At 39.8% G+C, this 25,027-nt stretch overlaps 1 protein-coding gene across 5 annotated transcripts in view; it reads left to right on the top strand.

Moving 5' to 3' along the window:
• CRYBG1 (crystallin beta-gamma domain containing 1) overlaps window positions 1–25,027 on the top strand; it is a 97,771-nt gene that overhangs the window by 33,271 nt on the left and 39,473 nt on the right. For 2 of the 5 annotated variants that reach the window (XM_064508846.1, XM_064508845.1), the window contains exon 3: window positions 21,728–23,214. In XM_064508846.1, the coding sequence (XP_064364916.1) occupies window positions 21,728–23,214 (1,487 nt within the window). Of the gene's footprint in view, window positions 1–14,934; window positions 14,964–19,903; window positions 20,046–20,119; window positions 20,394–21,727; window positions 23,215–25,027 lie in introns of those variants that run through there. The other 3 variants (XM_064508847.1, XM_026119898.2, XM_026119899.2) reach the window with 3 other exon arrangements.

The following is a 25,027-nucleotide window of genomic DNA, read 5'->3' on the forward strand; positions in this document are numbered from 1 at the left end:
TACTTCTGTTCTAATGTGAGAACTTTGTTTCAGATTGCAGACAAGGTTGTGCAATGCCATTCACGTCTTAATTTATTTTAATCTTTCTTTTTCCATGGAGAAATACATTTTTTTTTACATTAACAGAAGTACACAGTAGGCCAGTAATTGAAAAAGCTGCTTTTCTTCTTGGTTGTGGAACTAATATTCATCTGAATATATTTGATGAGGGCTGTAAAACAAATGTATCCATTGTCTAGTCTGGTCTAGCCAGCAAATCGCACCTACTAATTTCTATATGAAGTCTTTGGATCTAAAGCCTTCAGTCTTTAGCTGAAAACATAAGTAATATAAACCCCAAACATCCCTTGTGATCCCATTCAGCTTCTTAGCTCAGTCGATATTGTAGAAACATGCCTATGAACAAAGCTCAGTTCTTCACAGTTACGAAACACCAAAGTGATGCAGTACTGTCATGGGATAAAATTTTTAGTGCTTTTGAAGCCAGCTGGGGACTTAGCTTTGCAGTAGATCAAATTGCTGTTCACTCTGTCACTGTCTTTGAGGGACCTGGTCCTCCTTGCAAGGACATCTTATCGAAAACTCAAACATCCAAATGCTTTGCTGGGGAATATTAAAAATGGCAGAATTCATTGGTTATGTAATAAGCTCCATCTTGACATTTTGTTCCTCTTTTGGAATAAGTTGTTCATAGTTTTATCTAATTTAAACCATCATGTCATTCCTGTAACGTGGAACCAATCAAGTTTTACTAAAAACATTAAAAATACTTCAACTGAAGTGTCTAAAGGAGTATCAGAGCAGGTCGCATCATTTCATACTTTGCTGCGTAACTCAAAGGTCTAATTGTGAGATAAATCATAAAAATCAAGGAAAATAATTTTTCATACGAATGAGCATGTGTGTGTGTGAGAGAGAGAGAGAGAGAGAGAGAGAATTAAGCAGATTCTTACGTATTGGGATAATTTGCTACTGTGAAGAGTCACCTGCTGCTGATGGATGGATTATGGGGATTGAGATTTAACGAAGCTCTGACTTCCCTCAGCATTTCTTGTGGGAAAGGAGTAGCAAACTGTGCATGACACAGAACATACACTGTTTCCTCCAGGCTCCTGTCTGTCCTCTCTACGGAAATCTGTTCATAAGCTGTTCAAAGGTGAATGTACTAACTAGAGTCTTGCAGCCTAATTTACACAGCCTAATTTGTTTTATCCTCTGTTTTTGCCTAATTTAGTTTATTCTCTTTACCTCAGATAATTAAGAGCTGACTGTAGCAATGCCTAAAAGAGACAACCCCTCCTGCTTTCTTTTATTAATTAAACAGTCTTCTTCAGAAACCTCGCTTATCAGTCCCTGGAGCTTGTTAGCATTTGGTTTGGTTTTCTAAAAAAACCCAGCATTTTTATTTTGCTGCTTTCCCTTTCCTTTTTTTGTAATAGTGATCAGTGACAGAGTTCACTTTCACCTAAATTCCCTTCCACTCTCAGCCAGTTCATGCCTACTAGTCAGCAGGAGATTTAAAATAGCCACTCCCTTAATAGTTTTCTTCACCTTCTGAAGAAAAAGCTGTCCCCAGCATATTCCAAGAACTTGTTGGACTGTCTCTGTCCTGCATTTCTTTTCCAACAGAAAAAAAAATAATTCCAAGAAGTAATTAAAGCTGTTGGGTTCTGTCCTTCTGGATGCTTCTCTTGCTTGATCAAAAAACAGTCTTCTCCCCATCCAATTAACTAGTGTATAATAAACTTCTATCATAATATACTCTCTGTTTTCCCCTTTCATCTTCTTCCAGGGATGTTTAAAAAATCTTCATCTTGCCTATTCCTGTACTTCAGAGCAACTATTCTTGATATACAATACAACTTTGTTTCATTTGGGGGGGGGGGGGGGGGCCTTGGCTTTCAAAAATAGTGGTGGTAAAACAGGAGGAAATAAAAAAATGTTAAAAATCCCTCATTTGACAGTGTTGATCTATGATTAAATGCTGCATTGCCCAAATTGTAGGGGTAAAACATCTCCTCTCACTACATCAATGCTTTAGAAATAAGCTACATCTTTCTATACCAGTATTGTGCTCTCATCAAGTACCTGTGATGCTGATTCAGATGTATTTCAAATTGTATACAAAGATTTCCATTTTTTTCCCTGTGGAAGACAGTTTGCAAAGTATCACTTTGATTTATTTGCAACTTCTGACTTGAACAGCTGAAAATGTCAGCTATATAACAATGAACAAGATGAGCTTTTTAAATGCTCTTTTCAAATACATAAATAACATATACTTATTAAATCATGCAGGTAACTAGATCTATCACAAATTAATAAATCACAGAAATTACAAATATGTAACAGATGCTTTCATTTTCTTGACTTGTATGGTCTTTTTCTATTCAATATGCAAAACATTTTTTTAATAGAAATGAAATTTAGGAGTTTACCTTTTGTTATTTTGGCAAATAGAAGTTTGGTAACACACTGTTTAATACTAACCAAGCAGAATCATTCCTAGATGTCAGTTCTGCAAAATACTCTATTTTTAGATTCCTAAATACGCCTTTTCCTGAGTAACAAGTAATGCATTCTGCCTTTGGTAACATTTGCACAACCTGCTTTTGCTCAGGGGAGCTACATCAGAAGAGTATTTGTTGTCTTTGAGTTTGTCCACAAATCAAGGCAAAATTAACTTGAATAGATTCCTATTTATACCTAGAATGTGTATGCAGATCCACATTTAAGATTATTTGAGCTGTCACATAGCCTAGGCTACATGAGGTAGATATCTATGGCCATCTTTCTTCAAAACTGATATGGCCAGCGTTCGTACTATGAATGAGGAAACATCTTCCTGACCGTTGGATTCATTCAGTTCGCTTCAAATAAAAAAACCAAATCCATTTGAGGACCAAATCACAGATAAATGTGTATTTTGCAGTCATACAATTTCAATAGGGACAAAATGGATGCCAATACCAATTGAGAAGAAGTCCTGCCTGTAACATGACTAACTCATATGGCCTTAGGTACTGTGTAGCTACAGACAACTGGGCCTTAAGATGGTATGTTTCAGTACAGGTAGTTTAACTGATAAGCATTTATTGCTGTAGAGAACAGTTTTAAGTTTACACTGACTTCAGCTGATAGTGAATGGAGTGAATTAGACATGAAAAGAGTTTTCTTAATCCTTCATTATTTATACACTTCCTGTTCACTATGAATAATAAACACAAAACCTCTAAACTTTAGAATTCCAGCAAAGAACTTGGGTCTAAATATTTTTTTAACAGTCACATTTATTTGCTCTATTGCTAATCTTTCCTCTTCTCTTTATATTCAGGTGTTGATTAGTCATTTTTTCAGACCTATAACCAGGTATCTGTCTAAAGGTTTCTCAGGATTCTCCACCTAGATAAGCGTTCTCACACCTACTTGCTACCTGAACAGAGCCACTGCCTTTCACACAGCGATTCAGCCCTATGACATGAATATTTGCCTACGGAAACAGGGTGGAGCACTTCTAACATCAGGTGTGGCTGTGGAAGCCCATTTTGATTCTGTGTCAAATTACTGGATTAAATGACTTTATTCTATCACTGCCTTTGCCATATTCCTGAGGCAGCAGATATGCAGATTGCAAATGCCTCCTGCTCTTTAACTCATCTTTCAAGATGACAGCTGGTCAAAGTCCAGGGTTTTTTTCAGTTTAAGATTCCTCATCTGCTTCTTTAATTTCATCTCTGCCTTGCTCAGACAAATGTGTAGCAAGACATCTAGCCCAGCTCCTCACACTGTTTCTCCTTACAGTGCTTTATTTTCTCAAGAAATAACAAACCCCAAAGTCTGTCTGTGATCCCACAAGGTTTCAGAGGTACCTTCTAGACTGATGTTTTAAACTGTGGAGACTAAGTATTTTATACTCTCATTTAGTAAACTTCCAGTAACTGAGACAGCAGGTAAGCCCTTTTCCAGAGTGACAGACAATAAAATTATCAGTTGTGGATAGGTGAGAGGAGCCTGCCCTGAGGAGAACAAGCCTTTGCCTTCAGGTTCACCATAATTTTCAATAGACAAGACCTTGCAGTGGTTAACCCATCTCCTCCCAAAACTTGAATCCAAGAGAAGAAAAGGCATCCTTCTGCTTGTAATCAAAAAGCCAAACAAAACCAAAAATAGCCAAAGTGCTACAAAGTAAGTCATGCAGGGGCCAAGAATATACACTGGTATATTTTTTCTCAGGTGTAAATTGAAAAAAAAAAAATCAGGAAAGCGCTAACCTGCTTTGTGCAAAGACTGAAGGGGAAAAGGGAAGGGGAAATTATATGACATTTTACCTGCATCCTTACCTGCTAAAATTATTGTCATTCATAGTGTGGAAAAGACAGCAAGGGTCACCAAATTTGGGCTGTAAGCCTCACTAGTTCTCACCTCCAGTGCAGACAAGCCAGCACTACCATATGGGGCTTCCACATATCCTGTTCATCACCCCATCACCCTCTTCCCCCAGGTGTGTCTGGTCCCCCTGAAATAATAATAATGCTTTCTACTGCCTTCTTGGGTCTAACAGGCTGAATCATTTTCCTTTTATTCTGTTATGAATTCCCCTGTGTTACTGGGCAGATAGGTTCAAAATCTCTTGGTAATTCCCCCAAAATATTCCTCAACAGAGAGCTGGAATTTATTTACTCCCTCTTTGATTAGTCATGCTTATGTTCACTCTGACAGGCCTACTTTCTAATCACATGGCTCCAGTGCTGTCATCCCTGCAGAGGAAAGAGTAGCCACCCATGCCTTAAATTTTAAAGCTTAACTTTTAACCTCTTCAAATTAAATAGCCAGATCTGCCTATGACAGTCTTCTCTATGTTCGTGTGTCTCTAACGCATTAATTTAGGGGAAACTTGGAGAAATATATTTCTTTGGTTTAGGTTGACCAAAAATATAGGAAAAGTGAGAGAGAGATTCTTATATATAGGATATATATAGGAATTTTATATATATGTATGTGTGTATATATACACACACACAGGTATGTATATATTTTTATATATATATATGGCTTTAAGAAAATATGGGGGATGTTTTCCATAAGCCGTAGGTTTGGGACTGCTATCCTGATGTATTGGTATGAATTGAGGAGAAGGGTATATGGAGAGAATGGAAAAAGATCAAATGTGATGAAGCATGGATCACATGAGAATTCTACATTATTTATCATCTGTGCAATTTCTAATATGGATTTTAAGAGGATGTTATTTTGCTGGCTGGCCAACACAGTAATTCCTTATTGTGGTTAAAAATGTCTAAGAAAACATGAGAAAGTTATAATACTTTATGTGAGTTGGGTTTTTTCTTTCATTCTCTCTAAGCAATTTGTTTCTATTTTTAGGCTGCAACCACACTGTGGTTTGAGCAAGAAAGTGATATTAATAGGAGAAGAACACTAAAGTGTTTACTTTGAAATTCATGAAAAATAAAAATAAAAGTAATCAAATTTTCAAACCAAACCAGCTGAGTAGGGTGGAGAGATGTGGGAAGGGAAATAGAATGTCTCATTTTGTCTTAGCTATGCCAGCATTTCTTACATGGACAAAGGATTTATACTACACTTAGCAAATATTTAATTTGCTCTGTCTGTTCTTTAAACTTCTGAAGTTTTTATAGGATGCTTAACTCTGAGTCATGCTATGTTTTGCAATAGTTGGAGATGATTAATCCTGAAATACTCTTTCAGAATGATTTACCTGATAAACATACAATTCATATTAAAAAAAAAAATAAAAGCCATGGCACCAATAAGGAGCAAACAGAATGAAAATAGTACTGAAATCATCATGTAAGCCAGAAAATACAGAACAGTTAAAAGCTGACCAATTAGGTCACAGTTATGTCTATCACAAACACATCTGCTCTAAGAAGCCTCTGTATTTTAAATTACTTTTAAACACAGTGGTTGGTAAGTAAGTAGTGTCATAAATCAGTAAACTGAAATAATCTGGTAAAATGCTAAGCCCCGCAAAGTAAATGAGGATTGCAGGGGGAATAACTCAAAGATACCTTCTGTTGAGGTGCTTTCCTTCAGCAAATAAAGAGCACAGTCTACAGAGAAATCATAGCCATGTTGAATGCCGTAAGTATATTTGCCAGAAAGGGATGCTTCAGAATGATGGAGATAACAGGTATTTCTCAGACAAAGCAAAACTGGCCCAAATATCTGCAGTCATTATGTAAAGCCACCTGCTATAAAGAATCCACATGGAGGCCCGTTCTTTCTAAGGAACAGTATGAACAGTCAAAGATTAAAGCACATATTTGTTAATTCTTTCAGTTTGAATAACTTAGGATGCTGTCTTTTAATATAAATATTTCTTAGCTTTGACACTGAAAACTACAGAAGTTGCAAAACCCCTACTGAAGCAACTGACTTTTAATAGTGCATGGGTACCAGTGGGCCCTGTTGGGATGCTGCATGGGGCAGTGGGAGAGCCAGCCGTTGTAAGTTAACATGGGCAATGCTACTCCAGCTGACAGAACTCAGATATCATGTCTGCTTTAAAGGAAAAAAAAAAAGATAAACATGATACGAATTGTGTACATCAAGCACTTTTGGTTTTTGGCTGCCTTAACTGCACTTCCATTGCTTTATCTTCTCTGAGCTTTGTCAAGACCTAGATAAGAGAAATTATATGAGGAGGGAGAAGGGACATGGGTACCAAAGCAAGCCAAAAAAACAAAGAAAGCACAATTACTTTTTTGCAGATTAAATTCATAGCAGATAGGAAAGCTACCAAAACCAAAATTAAAGCAGGAGTATTCAGAAGAGAAAATAAGCTGTTTCTGTCATTTAAGTGTTCTCAGTTACCTGATGTCAAGAAAGCCATTGCCATAGGCTTATGCTTCCTCTGGGTTTTACTGTAAGTTTAATTTATTTTATGTCTCTGGTTAAATGAAGCTACGATTCTGGTAATGGCATCCCCAGAAATTTAAGCCATGCATGCTAGAATTTTCTTTCTAACAGAGTAGTGATCTGTTTGAGGCCCACCACAGTTAAGAATTACTGAGTTAAGAGTAACCATAGTGCTATACGCCTTTAGTTAAGTGTCGCTCTGCCTAGATGTCCCAGGACACACACTGCAGCAGAGGTGCTATGGATACAAAACTATGATTCTTTTGTGGAAGAAAATGCTATGTGCCCGCAATTCAACCACATTTGTTAATAATGAAGTCAGAAAATCGTGCAGCCAGTTAGAAATGCACAGTTTCACTTCCTGTGTGGGCAGAGACCAAAATTCTGAGAATTCCAAATGTCACAAAGCTTGGATACCAGGTGCACCGGGAAATTATCTGTTTATTATGATTTGGCTTTGTAACACTGCTCACTAAAGACTTGTTCATCGTTTTGTCTTCCACAAGTCATGAAATTTATGGCTAATTACAGCACAAGAGAAGGTTCTCAGCTCTCCGCAACAGAACCTCTCCAAGTATTGCTCAACAAAATTACTTCTCTGCTTAATAAAATACTGTTCTGCTGACTAGGCTGATGGCATCATTGCAATTTCCTTGTCGTCCCACTTTTTTCCATATTCCCAGCTCATTACTCCTCTTATCCCCATTTGAACCACAAATTTATTTCTGTGTTAATTTAAAAAGTTTTTTTGTTTTGTTACTTCCAACCTGGTTGGAGACACCAATTCTTTTATTTCCTAAAAATAACGTGTTTAGGTCGTGTCCAGTTCCTGCGGCTGATTCACAGAGACCTTGAAAACACCTTCCTCTCTTGTATTTCTGCTGCCGTCTGGTGAGGAGTTTACTTCTGAGCTGTAGCACAAGAGTATTTAAGCTGTGGTTGATTGCACGTGTACAAGACTGCAGCTGACAGCTAACATGGGCCTTGGAGGAAAAGTAGTAGTGTAAAAGACAGGAGGAAAGACAGTCATGGAGTTACGTAGCATTTTTATAGAAGGAACATGGTTTCTGGGATATGGGTATGAGAGAAGTCAGTCCTGTATTCTGAGACTTTGGCATTTGAGATGGGAATGGATGCACTAAATGAGTTAAAAAGATTCACCCCCCCCCCTTTTTGTACATAAATAAATTTGAAAGCAAAATAGGAATGTCAGTAAATTCTTATTCTGACTGACATCTTTCAGGTACTCACAAACTTTATTATGGAGACTGGGTTTTTTTACAGGTAGGCTTTTTTTTAAAAAAAGTACCATTTATCAGACAGCTTACATTTATTTACTCTTGGCTGGCAACTTAAGACGGAGGTCACTATGAATGCTCTCCTTCCAAACAGTTCAATATACCTACCTTGGTGCAGGATAATTATAAAAAGCTTACATCCTACTTTATATTAGACTTGCATCCTGCATAATCTTTGTGCTGAGCTATGTTTGGAGTTGAATTTCATCTGTTACTGCATGCTCCAAAAGTTTCCTAGTAATTTACATTTTTATGTAAGTCTCTGAACAAATTTAGAAGATGCGATGGGAGAAAGCATGTTTCTGTTTGAGATGACTAGCGACTGCTTAGAAGGCACTCGCACGAGCAATTGTCCTTGGTGTGTGGTGGTGCTTGGGTCTCCAGGCTTGGATTACTGAATAATCTGCAGTCTATGCCCTAAGCAATGACAAAATAAAATATCGTGCCACGGAAGTGTGAGCTGATGCAGACAGCCACGTACTCAGCATGGAACTCCATCAGAACCAAGCAGCCTGGGCAACGCAATGGACCATAGATGCATTGCAAAGCATTAAGGAAGTCTGTTGTCAATGATCAAACATGGACAATACATAAAGAGTCTGGCAATGGTGACATGGGAGCGTGCACCAGGCAGCCCAGTGTTATCAGTGGCCATCCTTTATCTGTCCCACCTTTGTGTATCATCATGCCTAACACCTAGCCATATAACATTGCAACATTTCACTAGTGTGTTGCTCATGCTGCTGTGTGACTCTTTCTTAGGATGACACCAGGAACTTTTCTGCTTTCTTCCCAAAGGGCATACTCCTCCCTGTTCTTCCCCTTGATAGGTACCATCCTGTGAAGTGACTGTTTGAATCACTAGGGGTTTTCTTCTGCCTCCATGCTAGGATACTGTGCAGTGATCTGTGGAGAGCTGAAGGCTGCTTTACATCATGCTTTTCTTGTACCGCTTCCACACTTTGGCAGTGTGTTGGAATGGTTTTCAGGACTTTGGCAGCTAGCTGTGCTCTCTCTTTGGGTGTAACCATATTTCTGTTTTGCCAGGCTATGTGACCAGGTGGCTCAGCATACACACAGTACACCTGTGCACCCTCAGATCTGAGAAAATTGCAACATGAAGCTTTTAGTAATAGTTTACTCCTCCTGACCAGGCTTTTGTTACTTTATACACTAAATAATGTATATGACAATAAGGAATGTGTGTGTGTGTACACATGTATGTGTAACTTACCACTCTGTAGTTCCAGCTACCGTATAATACTGGGTTTCCAAAGGGCAGTCCTGAAAAATTTCATCTTTATGTTTTTATTCTCTTGAGAACTGAACTACAATTAATAAAGTGGAACACTCCTTCTCTTATCCCTTCAAAAAAGCACTCAATCTGCCATAGCTCAAGATAAGCAGAGCACGACCCACTTTTATTAAAGAATTGCCTGAACTATTATTTGAGTAAGATTTAGAGATTCTAAAAGAAAGGACTTTTTTCCTCCAATCTTACAAACTAGTTCTGTTCAGTAATTTTCAAAATCGCATGAAGTACCATTTCAACAGATAAATTTTGAGTTAGTTGTGGTTTCAAACAATATCCAAAGATTTAAATAGAGTATGTTTTGGTCTACATATATTTCTTTTTATAACGGAACATGGCATCATACTTTCCTCTACATTATACCTTAGGACATACAAATAAAAATATAACCTCTTTTCCCCTCTCATTTTTACAATCCCCCTCATTTTTCTTCTTGCCATTTTACAGTTTGATTTTTAGGGTGGTTTTAAGCTATATTTACTAGAATATAGTGAATCACTGTCTGGGAGGAAAATAGGGATAGAATGGGATAAAAAAATTGAAAAATCTAGCTGTTGAGAAGTCTGAAAAATCTGAACAAACTAAACTGTAAATGTTTAGAAACCAGAAATAAGATAAAAAGAACATCAAAGTCTGTTTACTTTTTGCATTTGTTCTAGAGAAACTAGTGATTTCTGAAGGCTTATCTGGTAATTCTGAACATTCCCCTCCCCTCTTCTCCAAAAGAGTTCTGATTGTTTGTTTTGCTTCTGGGAATGCTGAAGGTATGTTTTTTCTTTGGCATACAAACTTTAATTTTTAGCACATAAATTTCTCACTCTTGGAACTAAAAAAATTACTTTCCAAACAGCAGAAAAGCATAGACAGTTTGAGTGCCTGGAGCATTCCTGTTTTTTTTCTAAGCAGCTGCCCAGCAAAACAGAAGCTCATCCAGCTTGTTGCTGACTGCTGTTCAGAGCGTTGTGGACAGCTGAGGAACCAAGGAGACTTGTCAGGTTCATCATGTGGCCAGCTGGGAAAGCCTGAATCGCAGCAGAGACAAACGCTGGTGCCACTTGCAGAGGAAGAGGTGAAGCAGCTAAAGGGAAACAGAGTAGCACAGATTTGCCTTCCCACTGCCTGCCCACCAGGTGCCGAGAAGGTGGAGGAAGACAGTGGTAGGGCAGAAACCGGGGAGGGGACACCTTCCATCCACGCACAGGAAGCCCTCAAGTCTACCAGCTTCCACTGGGGCTGTACCAGGACCCTCCTACTTTCCCAAATGCTGAGAAACAACAGAGCGGGCTTGTACAACGGGGTCCCCAAGAGTTGCCAGAGGAGCAGTGTGTTTACCAGATTTTATTTAGAAAAGATCTAAGAAGTAGTTTGAGCCAAGCACTAGAACTGTGGTAGTTAAAACAGTATTTGCTTCATCGTGCTGCTTTTAAGGGTTAATTTTAAAATTACCTTTGTAATGTCTCTTGCTCTAAACCACAGACACCAGTTCCAGCCCTAGAGTACGTAGGATTGGCCTATGCCCAAACTAATGTCTTGTTCAGAAATTCAAGTGTGGAACCAATAATCCTGTGTATTTCTTGGCATTTCCTGGAAATGCTGGCATTTGTGAACAGCTTCATCCAATTCCCTGTTACATTATTCTTCATCAACAAAATATATAATTTTACAGGTGATACTTAAAAGAAATTTTTTTAGAATACCAGCTAGGAATTCAAACTTTCATTCAATTACCCACCAGTAATACTAGTGAGATTTAAATGCTTTGTAATTATATTTCTGTAGCAGAAAATATTCAGTAGTTTGTGTGCACAGTAGGAAAATGTAACGTGTCTGTAATAATATAGCTGTAATAGCAGGAAAACATGTATCTTCATTTTGCATCAGAAGTAATAACATATCTGTTTTTTGGACAGGCATGTATTATTTATTCTAATGTTTTATATACTAATTACGTCTGTTTAGAGCCTAAAATAAACACACCTAAGAATATAAAGGCATTTCATTAAAACAGTTTCTCTTAGAAGTTTCTTTTGCTTAATGGTGAATAGTAGGCAATACTGATGTAATCATGGGATTAAGAGCAAAGAGTCTGCAGGAGTATTCCACTTGATTTAATTTTTGCCCACTGTACTGCAGGGAACCACTGGGTCCTGAGTCACTTCTATCTTCTCTGTACTGGTTTTATAAATATAAAGTTTATTCTAATTAATAATAAGGCAATTCTCTGTAACAATTATTGTAATAATTAGTTTGAGGGAACTCTGGGAGCCTCAGGTGAACACTGTTATTTAGAGTAAATACTAAATTATAACATTGTAATTCAAATATAAGATGAGATGTCCAGCCATTTTTAGAAAGTCAGGATAAGGTATTTTAGTAATAATGGTTCCTTGTACTTAATACTCTTCATCTGTACATGATGAAAAATCTGTACATCAAAGAAGTTATCAAGGGGTGTAAACACTTATTATACACACAGAAGGGCTCTTTAAGCACAGAGACTATCAAGACCAAATTTTCCAAAGCAGCTATGTTGGCCGCCTTAATATTGGGGGGATTGACTTGAGACATACCTCAACTGAAAGGAGTTCCGTGTGTTTAAAGATAGCAAACGTTATTCTAAGATAATTTGTAATAAAAGCTAAATTGTGTGGATTTTATCTATTTAATGATAACTTCTGTGGAGAAGAGAGATTCTGTTAATTTCATATGTAAATACATTTTGATTAAAGTCATTTTTTATTCTACTGAAAGGTTTTCAAACTCATAAAGATCTATTCATTTTCTTCCCCATTTTGGGACCATGGCATCTACATTCCAAAGCAAATATGTCATATATGCAGCTCACTGTGTTCTTAGGTTTATGAAATTTGGGTTTGGTCAGATCAGCAATCCAATTTGCAGCTTGTTTAATGTCTTTATTCTTTTGCAGTTTTACTGCATTTTCTTGCAGTAACAAAGTAGTGCTTAGAAGGATGGCTTTCTGTCTCTTGCCCTGTATGCCTATGATAGGTTTATCTTCCACTGTGCCTGAGCTGGGGAAAATCCTTGTTTTGCTAGAAAGAGGACTTTCAGTTTTCCTTGCTTCAGATGATCTGTTTCACCCAGTGAAAATCCTATTTTCTAAATTTCAAATGACATCATAAGTTAACTTGAGGTACCTAGAGCTAGAGCCAGTGAAGGACTAAAGCACTTAAATGCTTTAGCTAGTTAGACTTACTCCTAGGCATATTTTCCCTAAACTGACTTAAAACTCCAGTTAAGGACCTAGGTTTCCTGTAAAGTGTAAGGAAAGAGTGAGACAATTTCAATCCTTCATCTCTTGAGCACTTAGAGCTAGCTAGTAAGAATTGAGCGCAGGAGTGAAATCCTGCCTTGCTCTCAAGCTACATGCGGTATCATGCAGAGAGACACAAGCTAGCCCAAGGAGCAGCTAACTCAGTTAAGTTAGCCAACACAGTGTAGCCACATCAGTGCAATGTTTGGCAAAGGCTAACATATGTGGCTCCTTAGGATTATTTCCTCTTTGTCCAATAATCATATAATGTAAAAATGCATAAACAGTCCTGAGAAAATGGATACAATTTCCACAGTCTGATTTCAAGAGTTCTCAGTGTGCATAACTTCTGTTAAGGGAATATATATCAGTTTTGCTTTATCTGAGTGCTTCATAAAGAAGTAAATCCAAATTGCTTCTAAAAATGTTTTTTCTTAGATTGGAACCATGCAGAATGGAAAACATAATAAATTGTCACTTGTGCATTTTTAGCTGACCTATCCAGTGGTTTTTGTTTTTGTTGAGTGTAAGCCAGTAGTATTAGTGACAACTCTGCAGTTTTTGTCTTAGTAAATTGATTTGGAGTTGCTTTGGTAATAAACTGATGCTCTTATGCGATTTCTTGCACATGCTCTGAAATGTTGCAAGACTTGTTCAAATGTCGTACAGTTTCAGGGCTACAGAGTTCCTACTGACCGTAATCATTTTCTGTGAAAGCAAGCTGACAGATCAGGAGCAGCGTTGATGGTGCCTAAGAATGAGATGATTTTCACAGATTTATAGCTTACTCTGTGGTACAGACACATTTAGATTTGCAGCAAAAGACAACTATTTTCTATCTTCAGTAATTATAAAAGAATACTTAATCTAAAAGGAATTTGGAAGTGTCATGGTGAGCTGTAGGTCTAAATCAGACAAATTCTATTAAATCTGTATGTACCAACATACCCTTTTTCGAGTTTGTGACAGGATACTGTACCCTCTCACAAAACAAATAGTAAATGTAAACACATTTGTGTACCAGATTCTTTATTACTCTGAGTTGCAGTCACAATTGAAAAAGAAATGGCTTCTATTTATTAGTTATGTCTTCTGGTTAGGGAGACCTAAGAGATTTCCAAGCCCCTCTCTTTTCCCCTCCACAATGTTTGTGCCATTTATCCTCTATTGCTCAACAGAACAAGTACTTTCACGTTCCTGTCTCTCAGGATAAAACACAGATAATAAATGTTTATTTTCACTGTTTAGCTCTAAAGAGGTGATGTCTCTCTGAATATTTGCACTGATTACCTAATGGTAATGGCTCTGACTAGAAACAAGGCTAGAAAATCTGAAAATGAAGATGTGAGGTTAACTAATACCAAACTTTCTCACATTCTCTTACATTGAAACACAGAGTTACTAGTACAATAATTTATGTTAATGCTATTTTTCTCAAATAATTTTATTTCTGGAAGTCATCCAAGTTCAGGAGAGTTTAAACATTCTCTCAGTACTTTAATGTTGAATGATTCTTTCTCCTAATTTTGGTGCTGCTTGTGTTTGCTTTTTTTAATTCCTTTTTCGTATCACTTTTCCATGAGACCCTGGAAAAATACAGATTTAATATACCAACTCAGGAAGCTGGATAATCAAGGATGTATGTATAAATCAATCTCCTGTTGAGTAAAGAGACAAGTGATTTTTTTTTTCTTTAGCCATCTTAAATGCAGATCAGAAAACATTAATCAAGTTTCTGAGAACCAACGTGTGTGGTATTTTTTTCCTACTGTTGCATATCTATGTTCCAGTATTGCATGTTAACTAATGCATGTAAGGCATTTGCCCAACACTAACTTCTTAGTTCTTTACAACAGGTTCTGTCCTTTCTGGTGAGAAGCATACTGAAGGACTTGCTGCCACCCCCCTGCAGCTCCTTCCCCTATCCTCTAATTGAGTCCCTTCCAGAATTAAAATTTGTCTGCCAAATGACTTATCAGTCGGAAAGCCTCCTTTCAGATACTACTTCCTTTTTTGCCTGTTTCTAACTGAGTATTGCAAGTGCAAGAAGAAAGAAGGGGTTAAAGCGTGGGAGGATTGCTAAGAAAAGGGGTTTGGTTAATGACACACAAGACTGCATCTCACACACTATAGTTTGTTTATTCTTCTGTAAACAGCAAAAAGAATTATCCTCATCATGGTAAGACAAACAGTACTCTTTTCTTCCTTAAAACCCCACCAGAAATCTTTGGGTTAATACATGATTATGTTTTTTAAGATCATTAAGTCATTTTGATCTTCGTTAGTTTTACAGAATGTCTCTTTAAATGATGGATGCTGTTGTTGACAGAAGGGGGGGGTAAAGATTTTAGTATATGGAAATAACTAGCTCTGGGGAAGAGGAGATGGAAGTAGGCATGTCTTTTCTGCCATGCCTGTTCTTTTTTATCAACCTCCTTTCCTAAATATTCATGTAAAGCTCTGTTCAGTTTTTATTTACGCTTCTTTGCCTGTCCTGAGCTTTTTAGAAATATTTCTATTTATTTGATTTTGCATGATTTGCTTCTTTCAAGCTTGTGAGTTTTTTGGATACATCCAATGATCTAACTCTCTCTGCTTGGCACTTAGGAAATGATAAGGGATTTATACTTACATCTATGCTTGTTGAGCTGAATATTTTCTTCCAAAAGATTAGTTAAGCGTGTAGCTTCAGTATTCTCACTATTCTATATGCTGTTGCAAATGGTCGGCTTTCAATGCTTACATTTGAAGTAAAAATTCAGTGTTACACTAAAAAAATTAGGTGGGAAGCAGAAAGGTCCTGTTCTTTTGAAGACATAAACTGCTTTGCTAAAACATCTTAACTTAGTGGAAAATAGAAAATCTAAATGGTTTGTGAAAAAAATATGTCTACTTGGAAAACTTATGTTCATTTCACTTCACTCAATAGAGTCTCATATTTATAGCTCCTTGGTTATAAGTAAGTTTCCCAATCTGTTTAACTACATTCCCTGTATACAGAGCTCAAGTACAGGTGAAGTCGTTTAAAATCCATGAATTGCTGTTTATATCCTATGTAAGAGTATTAGTCAAACGGTCAGAAGAGGGAGTAAATGCCATATGAAGGTGGAACCGTTAAAGCGTATTTCTTTCTCTGCCTCTGAAAACGAGACTGTTAACCTGAATCTAGTCCGTTTAAAAAAAATGCTAAAAACATTTAATGTGCATGTACCAAACTTTGGCTATTTAGAGGAAGGCAGTGGGTGGGTTAGAATAATGTATTCTTATTTTTTGTAACACTAACCCCTCTTCTGTGGTTGTATGAGGGTCAGCATATACAAAGAGAAATTACTATAGTGAACTGAAGTAATTCAAATAATCTGCTGGTAAGGTAAATGGTGGGAGCAGGAATCATTTAGGTTAAATTGATATGCAATGGATTTCTTTCCTCAGTGAATCACAAAAAAACCCAGGAAATGTTTCAGGTCAAATGTTGTGTTTAGTGTAATTTTTTCCCCTGGGCTTTTTAAAAAGGAACACAAGCAAGAGCAGTACTAAGATATGTAGAAAACTGATCACCAAACTAGAACATGGTGCTCATTTCCACCTACAACTCCATCTCTCTCTTTGCTGGTAGTTAGGGCACTCACCTGGGAAGTGGGAGAGCCGTATGAAATCTTCTCTCTGCTTGACTGGAAGCAGGGACTTGAGTAAGTCTTCTACCATTCAGACTTCTCTCTTTTATTTGTACATCCTTTCTTTTAGTTTTCTTACTAATATTTTTACAGCACACTATGCCAGCAGTACTCCAGCAAAATTTTCAGCTTAACAAAACCTGGCATTGCTAGCATTGAATATATGAGTCTCACTGTGCAGAATGCTAGAGCCTAAAGAGTAGCATTTTATTCATTTAAATGTTTTTGGCTAATGCACTTTTGGGGATATCACATGACTGCAAGAACTCTGAGGCTTTCTATTTCTCACAACTGTTAGAATTACGATACTGTGATTTAAAGATATCATAAGTTCCTGGCATTTTGGTATGAATTTAAAGGGCTCCTACACTATTAGATTGCTCAACATACAGGGGTTTCATACATTTCCATGTAACTTGAAATCCAGTTATGTATAGCATTTTAGTGAACAATAAATGTCAGACTTAAGCTTCACTAAATATTGGTTGTAGCTCTTTTTCCCCTGAAGTGAACATGGGCTAGCAGGTAAATATTTAAATTACTGTACAACTGTCCATACTAGATATTGTCATATATTAGTTACCACAGAGTAACTAATAGAAGACTAGTAAAAATACTATTTTTTTCCATGGTGTGTGCCCAAAGAAGTGTCTTCAATCATGTTCAATTGACTCAGATGAACTATTCTAACAAAATAACATCCAGCTGATCCCTCAAGACACAGCCTTAAGTTCTGATTCAACAAATTGCTGGAGACCAGCAAAGCACATATTTAATTACTTTGTAAAATTAGGGGTTTGGCTATAACCATTTATATTAGCTAATGAAAAAAAAGCCAAAAACAGGAAATATTTTGATGCTAGCACAAACAGGTATGAATATAAATACAAATGAGATTTACATTTCTTGGTTAAAAAGATTGTGTTTTGTTTTCAGATTAGAACGCCACTTTAAAGACTCAGTGTACTTGAAACAGCTTCCTCTATTATATCCAAGGAATGGATAGACAAGTCCTGTTTTTTGTTGACACTGCCAAAGCCTTTGATCAGGGATTTCTGAAATGGCTAATGCCACAGTGTTAAGAACGCTCGAGCTGAAACCTGTTGAAGAAGCCTGGTCTGCACTTCTTGCCCTCTGAAAATCAAACATTTTTATGCTGTGGTCTGTCAGGCGGAGCCCATGTTCTAGTCTTTTAAGAACCCTGGTTTCTTCCCTCTTGCACTTGCAATACTGGCTCATCTACATTTATCTCAGTTAAAATACAGGCTCTTCAGGGCAAGTACCAGGCCTTTTATGTGTTCTGAAAGAGCTGCATATAATTAAGCCACTTTGTATGAAGAAATTACTTCAAAATAGATTACACAGGGCACCTATTTCAAGATCAAGCAAAAATTTTTAGCCTGGTTCCCTGAGGAAATAAGGCTTATAACTGGCCTGGCTGGCTGTCCCTCCTCCCTTCCATCTAACACCTTTTGAACTTGTTGGACAGTTTAAAAGGGGGAGATATCTCAAAGATAATTAAGTTCCCATGGACTTTATGAAAATTAGTGGCTGGGAAGAGAAAAATCCAGATCCACATTATCAAGTATTTTTTGCAAGCATAACCCCAAAGCTTGATTGCAAGTGTAATAATGACTGCCAGGTTGATAATGCAATACCAAGTAATTTAGAGGAGTGACAGCTGTTATTCATCCAAATATTAATATGCAGATTGACACCATAATTATGTTAAATTTCTCCTATTTTGGTATTTTACCAGTTTTTAGCATGACAAATATAGAACATTCTCCTCACATTTGCAGTTATTGTGACTTACCAGAGAAATTAGTTTTACTCATTACTTATTGGCCTGCTTTAAATGTTTCTGAACATTTAAATTTTCTGAACATTTTGTATTTTTGCTTTTTTCTAGCTAACAATGTTCATTACTAGCTCCTTACACTTTCGCTATAGTTAGTTAATATGGGTAATACATACATAGAATCAAGAAGTTAGACAGTAATTGGGCCACATTACTCATGATTTCTGTATCAGATAAGGAAATTCATAGTTGTTTTTGTTTTCATAAAAGCACTTTAACTGTCTGAGCTGTATGAACTCTATATAGACCTCACTGTTTTTTAATTGAATGTTTTGGTTCTACTGGTTGAAAGAAGACAGTGAAGTGAGGGAAACCACAGACATTAAAAATTCTCATTTGCAGATTATTTCACTATCTGTAAAAACAAACAAACAAACATCCTGAGACTCAGGGTTGGGATCATCAACTTGCCCGAGAGCTACCGGGGGAGATCACTGCAGCTGCAGAGACTGGATTTATTTAGTGGTACATTTGCTTACTAGTTGTATAAATGGCACATTCAATGCAGCTAGGCAAAAACTAAGGTACCAGTAGATTTTTGTTTGGTTGCGGTGTGATAATGCTAACTATGCACACAGATTTCCTTATTTCTGATTCATCATGCTTTTCGTGTGCTTGGGCAAGCCTCGATGTTATGCACTGTTTTGCTAGCAGTAAACAGGCTCTGCGGGTCTCTCCTGGTACCAAAGCCACATTTCACAACTCACATTTGGGGAATTTCAGTCAGAGGCTGCATGCTGGTCTGTCATTGAAGCCACTAACTCACTACTTTTTCACCTGGAGGTGGAGGTGACCGTATAAGAAGGTGCCCCTGTTCCCTACAACAGCCAGTGGGCCAGGCAGGCACTAGGCCATGCTGTGCTACCAGCCACAGGGCACTTGACCTGACATGTCTCCTACCCCCACACCAGGCCCTCAGAAGCACCACAAAGCAACTGCCTTGGTCCTTCCTGTTGAAGCTGTTCCACCCCATATAAGTAATTAAGCGTTAATTAGAAGAGGGCTACTTTAGCAGTCATTAAACATTAAATACTAATTGAGCACCAGCAGAGAGCACTGGCACCATTAGGCAGTGGAGCGGGTCTTGTGCTGTCTGGGCCGCCAACCCTGACATGGCGGCGGCGGGCGCCCCGGGGCCGGCGCCGCGCAGGGGCACGCTCAGGTGGCGGGCGGTTGCGAGGTGGAAAACGCCGGTTCATCGCCCCGCGGGCCTTTGACGTAGATCTCTCACAAGAGCTGTCGCCACTAGGCGCTGCCGGCCCCGGCACGCCTGCCCGGGCAGGTGCTGCAAGCGAGCTAGGCAGAGCGACGCCTCCTCCCGGGGCCGGCGGCGGGGCCGGGCCTGGGGCCGCAGGGAGCCGGGGCCGGCGGCGACGTCGCTGGGCCGTCGCCCCTTTGCTCCGCAGCCCCAGCGGGCGGCAGGACCGAGCCCGCCGGCGGCGCGGTGGTTAATGAGGGCTGATCCTCGCACGGCCGTTGGGAATAACTGGGAAAGCGCTTCCCCGGTTGTGGGGAGAAGCAAGCGCGGGCTCTGCTCTAATCCCGGGCGCCTGATTCATGCAGGGCTGCCTGGGAAGCGCGGCTCGGTAGCTGGAGCAGCTCAGCCCCTCTGCCGCGGAGGCGAAGCGGCGTGACTGCCTGTGCTAAACCCTTGGCATTTTTCCCTCAGCATCAAAAGTTTGTCGGTTTTGCTCGGGGCGGCGTTTTGCCCTCAATAACGAGGAAGGTACGCTGCCGCCGCGGTGCAGGCTGCTCGGGCACGTACGGGACGGGGCACCCACCCCCTTCCGCCGCCTCCGCGGAGGCCTCGCCCGGCCCGCGCCCCCCGGGCCGAAGGCGCCCGCCTTGCCCGCGCTTTCTGCCCGCTCGCCCCCGCTGGGGGCCGCCTGCGCCTCCCCTCCCTCAGCGCCGTCCCCTGCGCCAGGTAGAGCCGCTGCCCGCGGCGGGGGCGGCGGCTCGGGGCGGGCCGCGGCGCGCGGGCGAGCTGAGGCGGAGCGCGCAGACAGCTGGCGCCGAGGGAGCCGCGCGGCGCGGTGCGCGGGGCAGCTCCGCGCAGGGGCCGCCGCGCCGGGCGGTGAGTGTCGGGGTGCCCGCGCCGGGCGAGGGCGGCTGCCCGCGGGCTGCGCTGGGAGCGGCTCGGCGCAGGGGGCAGGAGGGGGGGAGGCCGTGCGCGCTGCGCCCGCACCTGCGGAGCCGGGCGAGGATGCGGCGCGGCGCGGCCGGGGCAGAGCTGGGCGGCGGGGTAAAGTCCGTCGCGCCTTCTCTCCGGGAAAGGGAAGGGCGGCGGCGGCGGCTTCGCGGGGCATCGTCCTCCGGGGCCGGTAACGCGCGGGGGGGGGAGGGAGCGAGAGGGCGGCGGGACAGCAGCCGGGGTCCGCGGGGCACCCGGTGCCTGACGGCCCCCGCTCGGCACCGTTCCCGCGTGGAGGAGCCGCGGCCGACGGAGCGCCGGGGGGCTCTGCCCGGCCCTGGCCGCGGCGGGTGCGCGGGGCCCCGCGGGCGGCTCGGCGCGGCCCGGCGAGCGCTCGGGCGCTGCGAGGGGGAATTTCGGAAAGCGCAACAAAATGGGCTGTTTTCGCCCTAGCTTGGAGAACAGCATCAACTTGAGGAGGGATAATTTGCTGGAGTAGGAAATACTTGCAGGGGGTGTTTTGAAACAGACTTCTCCAAAACATGTATTCATTGTGCCAGTATTTAAAAAGTGCTAATACATTAAATTGTAAATATGCATGTGAGCCTGGTGATGCTGTTGCGTGTTTCCTGTTTACCATGTTAATTAGAAGTTGTAAGGCAAAACTTCACAAAGTGTAATCCAGGGCAGCATTTGACCCAGTAATGGTCACTGAATGATGTGCTGGCTTCTATAGTTTCAGGCTTTCCAGCACAAAAACAAATAGCTATTGGACTTGGTTAATAGAAAAAGTGTATAAATTGTATACAACTTACTCTTATGAAACTACTCTCTCTCAGCGCAAGTGTCAAAACTAAGCCAACATGGAAATGAACAGTTAGCCCCTTTCCACCCCCATTCATTTTTGGCACAGAAAGTTTCGATCTGGCAGTATATGTCTCTAATCCTGTAAATTTTGGAATGCTCCCACCTCTTATTTTGGAGAACTTTAAATATTTGTGCAAAAGTTTGAGATCGGGACATATCATACCAATACTGTAAGGCAAAATGAGCGTTTTGTGAATGAATATAGGCAAACCCACCCAGAAGAATCTTGGGGTTTTCCTTGTTTTGCAGGATTGCTTTGTTTTCCTTGTTCTTTTTTAAAACTAGTTTTTTTCAGTAAGCTGCCTTGTTCTTCTTTTCCACGTCCTTTTAGTTTATAGGTAGTATTAATACAAACATACCTATCGAAGAAACACTTTTGATGTTAATCAACTATTTGTTTGTTTTTGTAGTCCACCTCACAATTTCCGGAGTCTTCCAGAGAAGAGAATAAAAAGAAACCAGTTTTGGAAAGGCTCGGAAATTTGTTTAGCACTGGGAAAAGGAAAAATGTCAAAAGCTCACTAGAACACACCTCGAATTGGAAAAGGGAGAGGTCAGTTTCTCCTCACAAAGCACAAGCGATATACTGTAAGCATATAAAAGAAGGACCCGAAGCTCCTCAAGTACAGCGAGGGAGAAGCCTGAATGCTGCTTCCGAAACGCAGGAATATAATTTCAGTGGGGAAATAGCGCCTGTGTATCACGACACTGTTTCAGAATGGAGTGGTAAAGGAGTCTCGTCTGACAGTGAGTGGTCACCAGACTGGAGCAGCAGCAGTGAAGCCATTAAAAACACATTCTTTGAGAGTAGCCTGAATGTGGAAACAGTGGAACTGGAAGAAGAGCTGGTCACAGATATAAATAATTCCACAACTCCAAACTTCATAAAGAGCTTGAGGAACTTACCTAGTGAAGACTTAGAAAAGAGTATCTTAAATCACAAGCAGCTAGTGAATACATGGGTCCCTGAGGAGCCTGGGCATGCAAAGCCAAAGCATTTGCCATACAGTCTGGAATTCACAGCAAGTGAGCACACACCTTCTGCTAGAGTGTTAACAGTTGATATCTATCTTAGAAAAACAGATGAACTTCTTAATGAACCTGTGACTGTTTTATCGGAAGAAAATTGTGGTGACTCAGACACAATGGATAAAAAATCTGCCAATAAAAGGTCTGGAAAAAGAAGAAAATCTCAGTCATCTAGTGACATCCCAAATGGAGAGAGAAATCAGACTGAGAATGCTGCAAAAGAAGATGCAGTTTTTGAGGACGATGTCCATTCTGATGTGTTTTCAGACAAGATAATGAACTCGGAAAGAAAAATGAAGTCTCCTCAACAGGCTTCTGAAAGGAATCCCTCTTCCTCAGGTAATAATCAGGACCTAAAAGCTGGATCTGCTCAAAAAGGGGCATCTAAAAATGAAGCTGACAAAGGCAAGCAGCAGACATCAAACACGACCCCAGCAAGGAGAAGATCGTATAAAAAGAATCAGTTGGATGCTGTCCCCGTTTCACCTACTGGTTTGAAGAGTCAGATAAAAGATTACTCCTCAAAAAGGCAACTTTTAGCACCAACAGAGAGTAACCCAATGACAAAAAGAACTTCAGTGGAAAAGGGAACTATACCGGTGGCTTTTGGGGAAGATGGTTTGGAGTCTCCCAAAGCTTCCTTGGCTGATAAGACAGAAAACACTGCCTTGGTATTTGTTGATGGAAGAAGCGAGTCCAAGACAATAAAACATAGCAATGGCTCTGATGTAAGAGCTTTCGTGCGTACTGATGGGATTAAAAATGGAGACATGTCTCTGTCAGCTGAAAGACTGACAAATTCTGATTTCGACAGCTCAAAGCTGAAAAGTTTGGATGCTTCCAGAACAGTCACAACAAAGATTAGCCTGTAAGTAACATAAACAATGCTTTACTTTGTCCCTGTAGCTGTAATTTTGCCTGCATCTGTGTTTAGTATCATATAGGAGCACTAGGTATGTATCTATATGGATTATTTTCAATTAAAAACTGCATTTTTTTCTTTTTTTTTTGGATCATAGAAACAGTTACCACTTAAGAACTGTTATAATATAAATGTTTTATAAAATGAATCTTTTTTACAATTTTTTTATGGATAGACAGTTTCTTTATATGTCAGTTCCATTATATGGAATAATGTAATTGCATAAAAATTGCTCTATAGTCACTGTTTCCAACTACTGCTCTGGTTAGCATGGCTCTCATTGACCTTAATGTAGTTTTGTTGGCTGTTGCCGACTGAGGATCTGGTCGAAGATTCTGTATGTTAAAATCCTTGAATAAGGAATGTGCTCAAGTTACTCTTTTAAGAAACAGAAGCTCTGCTCAGCTATTATTTTATGAAGAAACTTGGGATTCAATGTAGAATTTATTCGATACTTCAAATGATATGGTAAATCTCACTTGAGAAATTTGAATACATATAGTTGGTTTCATAAGTATGCGCAGGATCCGGCAAGTAGATTCTTATGCATGTGAATAACGTCAGGCATTTGCACCATTTGTGATAAACTGCATCTGATTTGTCCCTTTTTAATTGAAATAAGAATGCCCAGTTTGGAAAGTTAAATCATGAATTTTTTTGTACATGATGATGTTTTGTTATTAGGCAATATAGATCACAAATCTTAAACTCTGAAGTTTGGTATCTTTACAAAAAAGTTGTGTTCACGTTTTTGTCTTTATGCTGCTATCACTGGTGACGACGAAGTTGTAAATGCTGATGTATCCGGGTTTAGTTTTTGTAGGCACCTACTTGGCTTGTTATAGGGTAAATTATCTTCTGATGTACTCTTGACAGACAGGTACTTTCTAACAGATTCCACTTTGGTGAATAAACAGTCTGTGCATTTTCACCTCGTTTTGTGGGGTGTGTGACACTGTGTCTTGACCTTATCCGTAAAGTAGGAACTTTAGCCCTGGGTGGGGACTGCTGTGTTGCGTACAAGATTACTGATCCATCTATTAGATATCATTGGACAGCGGCACACGGTTTCTTTAGCCAGGCAAACTCATATAGTCAGACTACCAGGTATAATTTGTGGTTGCTTGTGAGAACATGTGGACTGTAAACCTGGATGTGGATTAAACTGCTGTGAAATGGGAAAAGAAAAATTTGACAACGCCATTGCTAGAAGAAAGTGAGTTTTTGTTCTCTTCGTGCTGTTTTGAACTACGGAACACATAATGTTTTCATTTTTAAGAGTTAAAAAGTTTTTTTTTAAGATGCTTCAAGTTTGAAAAATACTGATTTACTCACTGACCCCCCCCCTTGCCTACTATGAAATGGATTTGAAATAATCAAAGTAGTTTTTATTTTTTTTTTAAAAATGTAATGTCTGTTATAATGATATTTTACTAATTCTGTGAATCAAGTTTCTTTAGAAACATTTTCAAAAGAAGTCGTTTTTGGCTGTTCTTTTCAAGGAATGAATAGCATTTGCTGTCTTTTCTCCCTTTTATGTTAGTGCGCTGCAGAACTTGGGAGTCACAGGATACTTGTAACTTTTCAAAGGGGAATTTATCAGGCTTGAAACAACTTAGGCTGATGGTACATCTTAATCAGCACACAAAACCTCAGGCAGTAGTTGCTTTGATGTTCTTAGCGGAAATCTTGGCTTCAGTTGTCGTATTTGATGTTCAGACGTGGTTTTGTAGTTGCCTTTGCATTTATGCCACTTGTT

This window comes from Dromaius novaehollandiae, chromosome 3, assembly GCF_036370855.1.
Source record: "Dromaius novaehollandiae isolate bDroNov1 chromosome 3, bDroNov1.hap1, whole genome shotgun sequence".
NCBI classification, from domain to species: Eukaryota; Metazoa; Chordata; class Aves; order Casuariiformes; family Dromaiidae; genus Dromaius; species Dromaius novaehollandiae.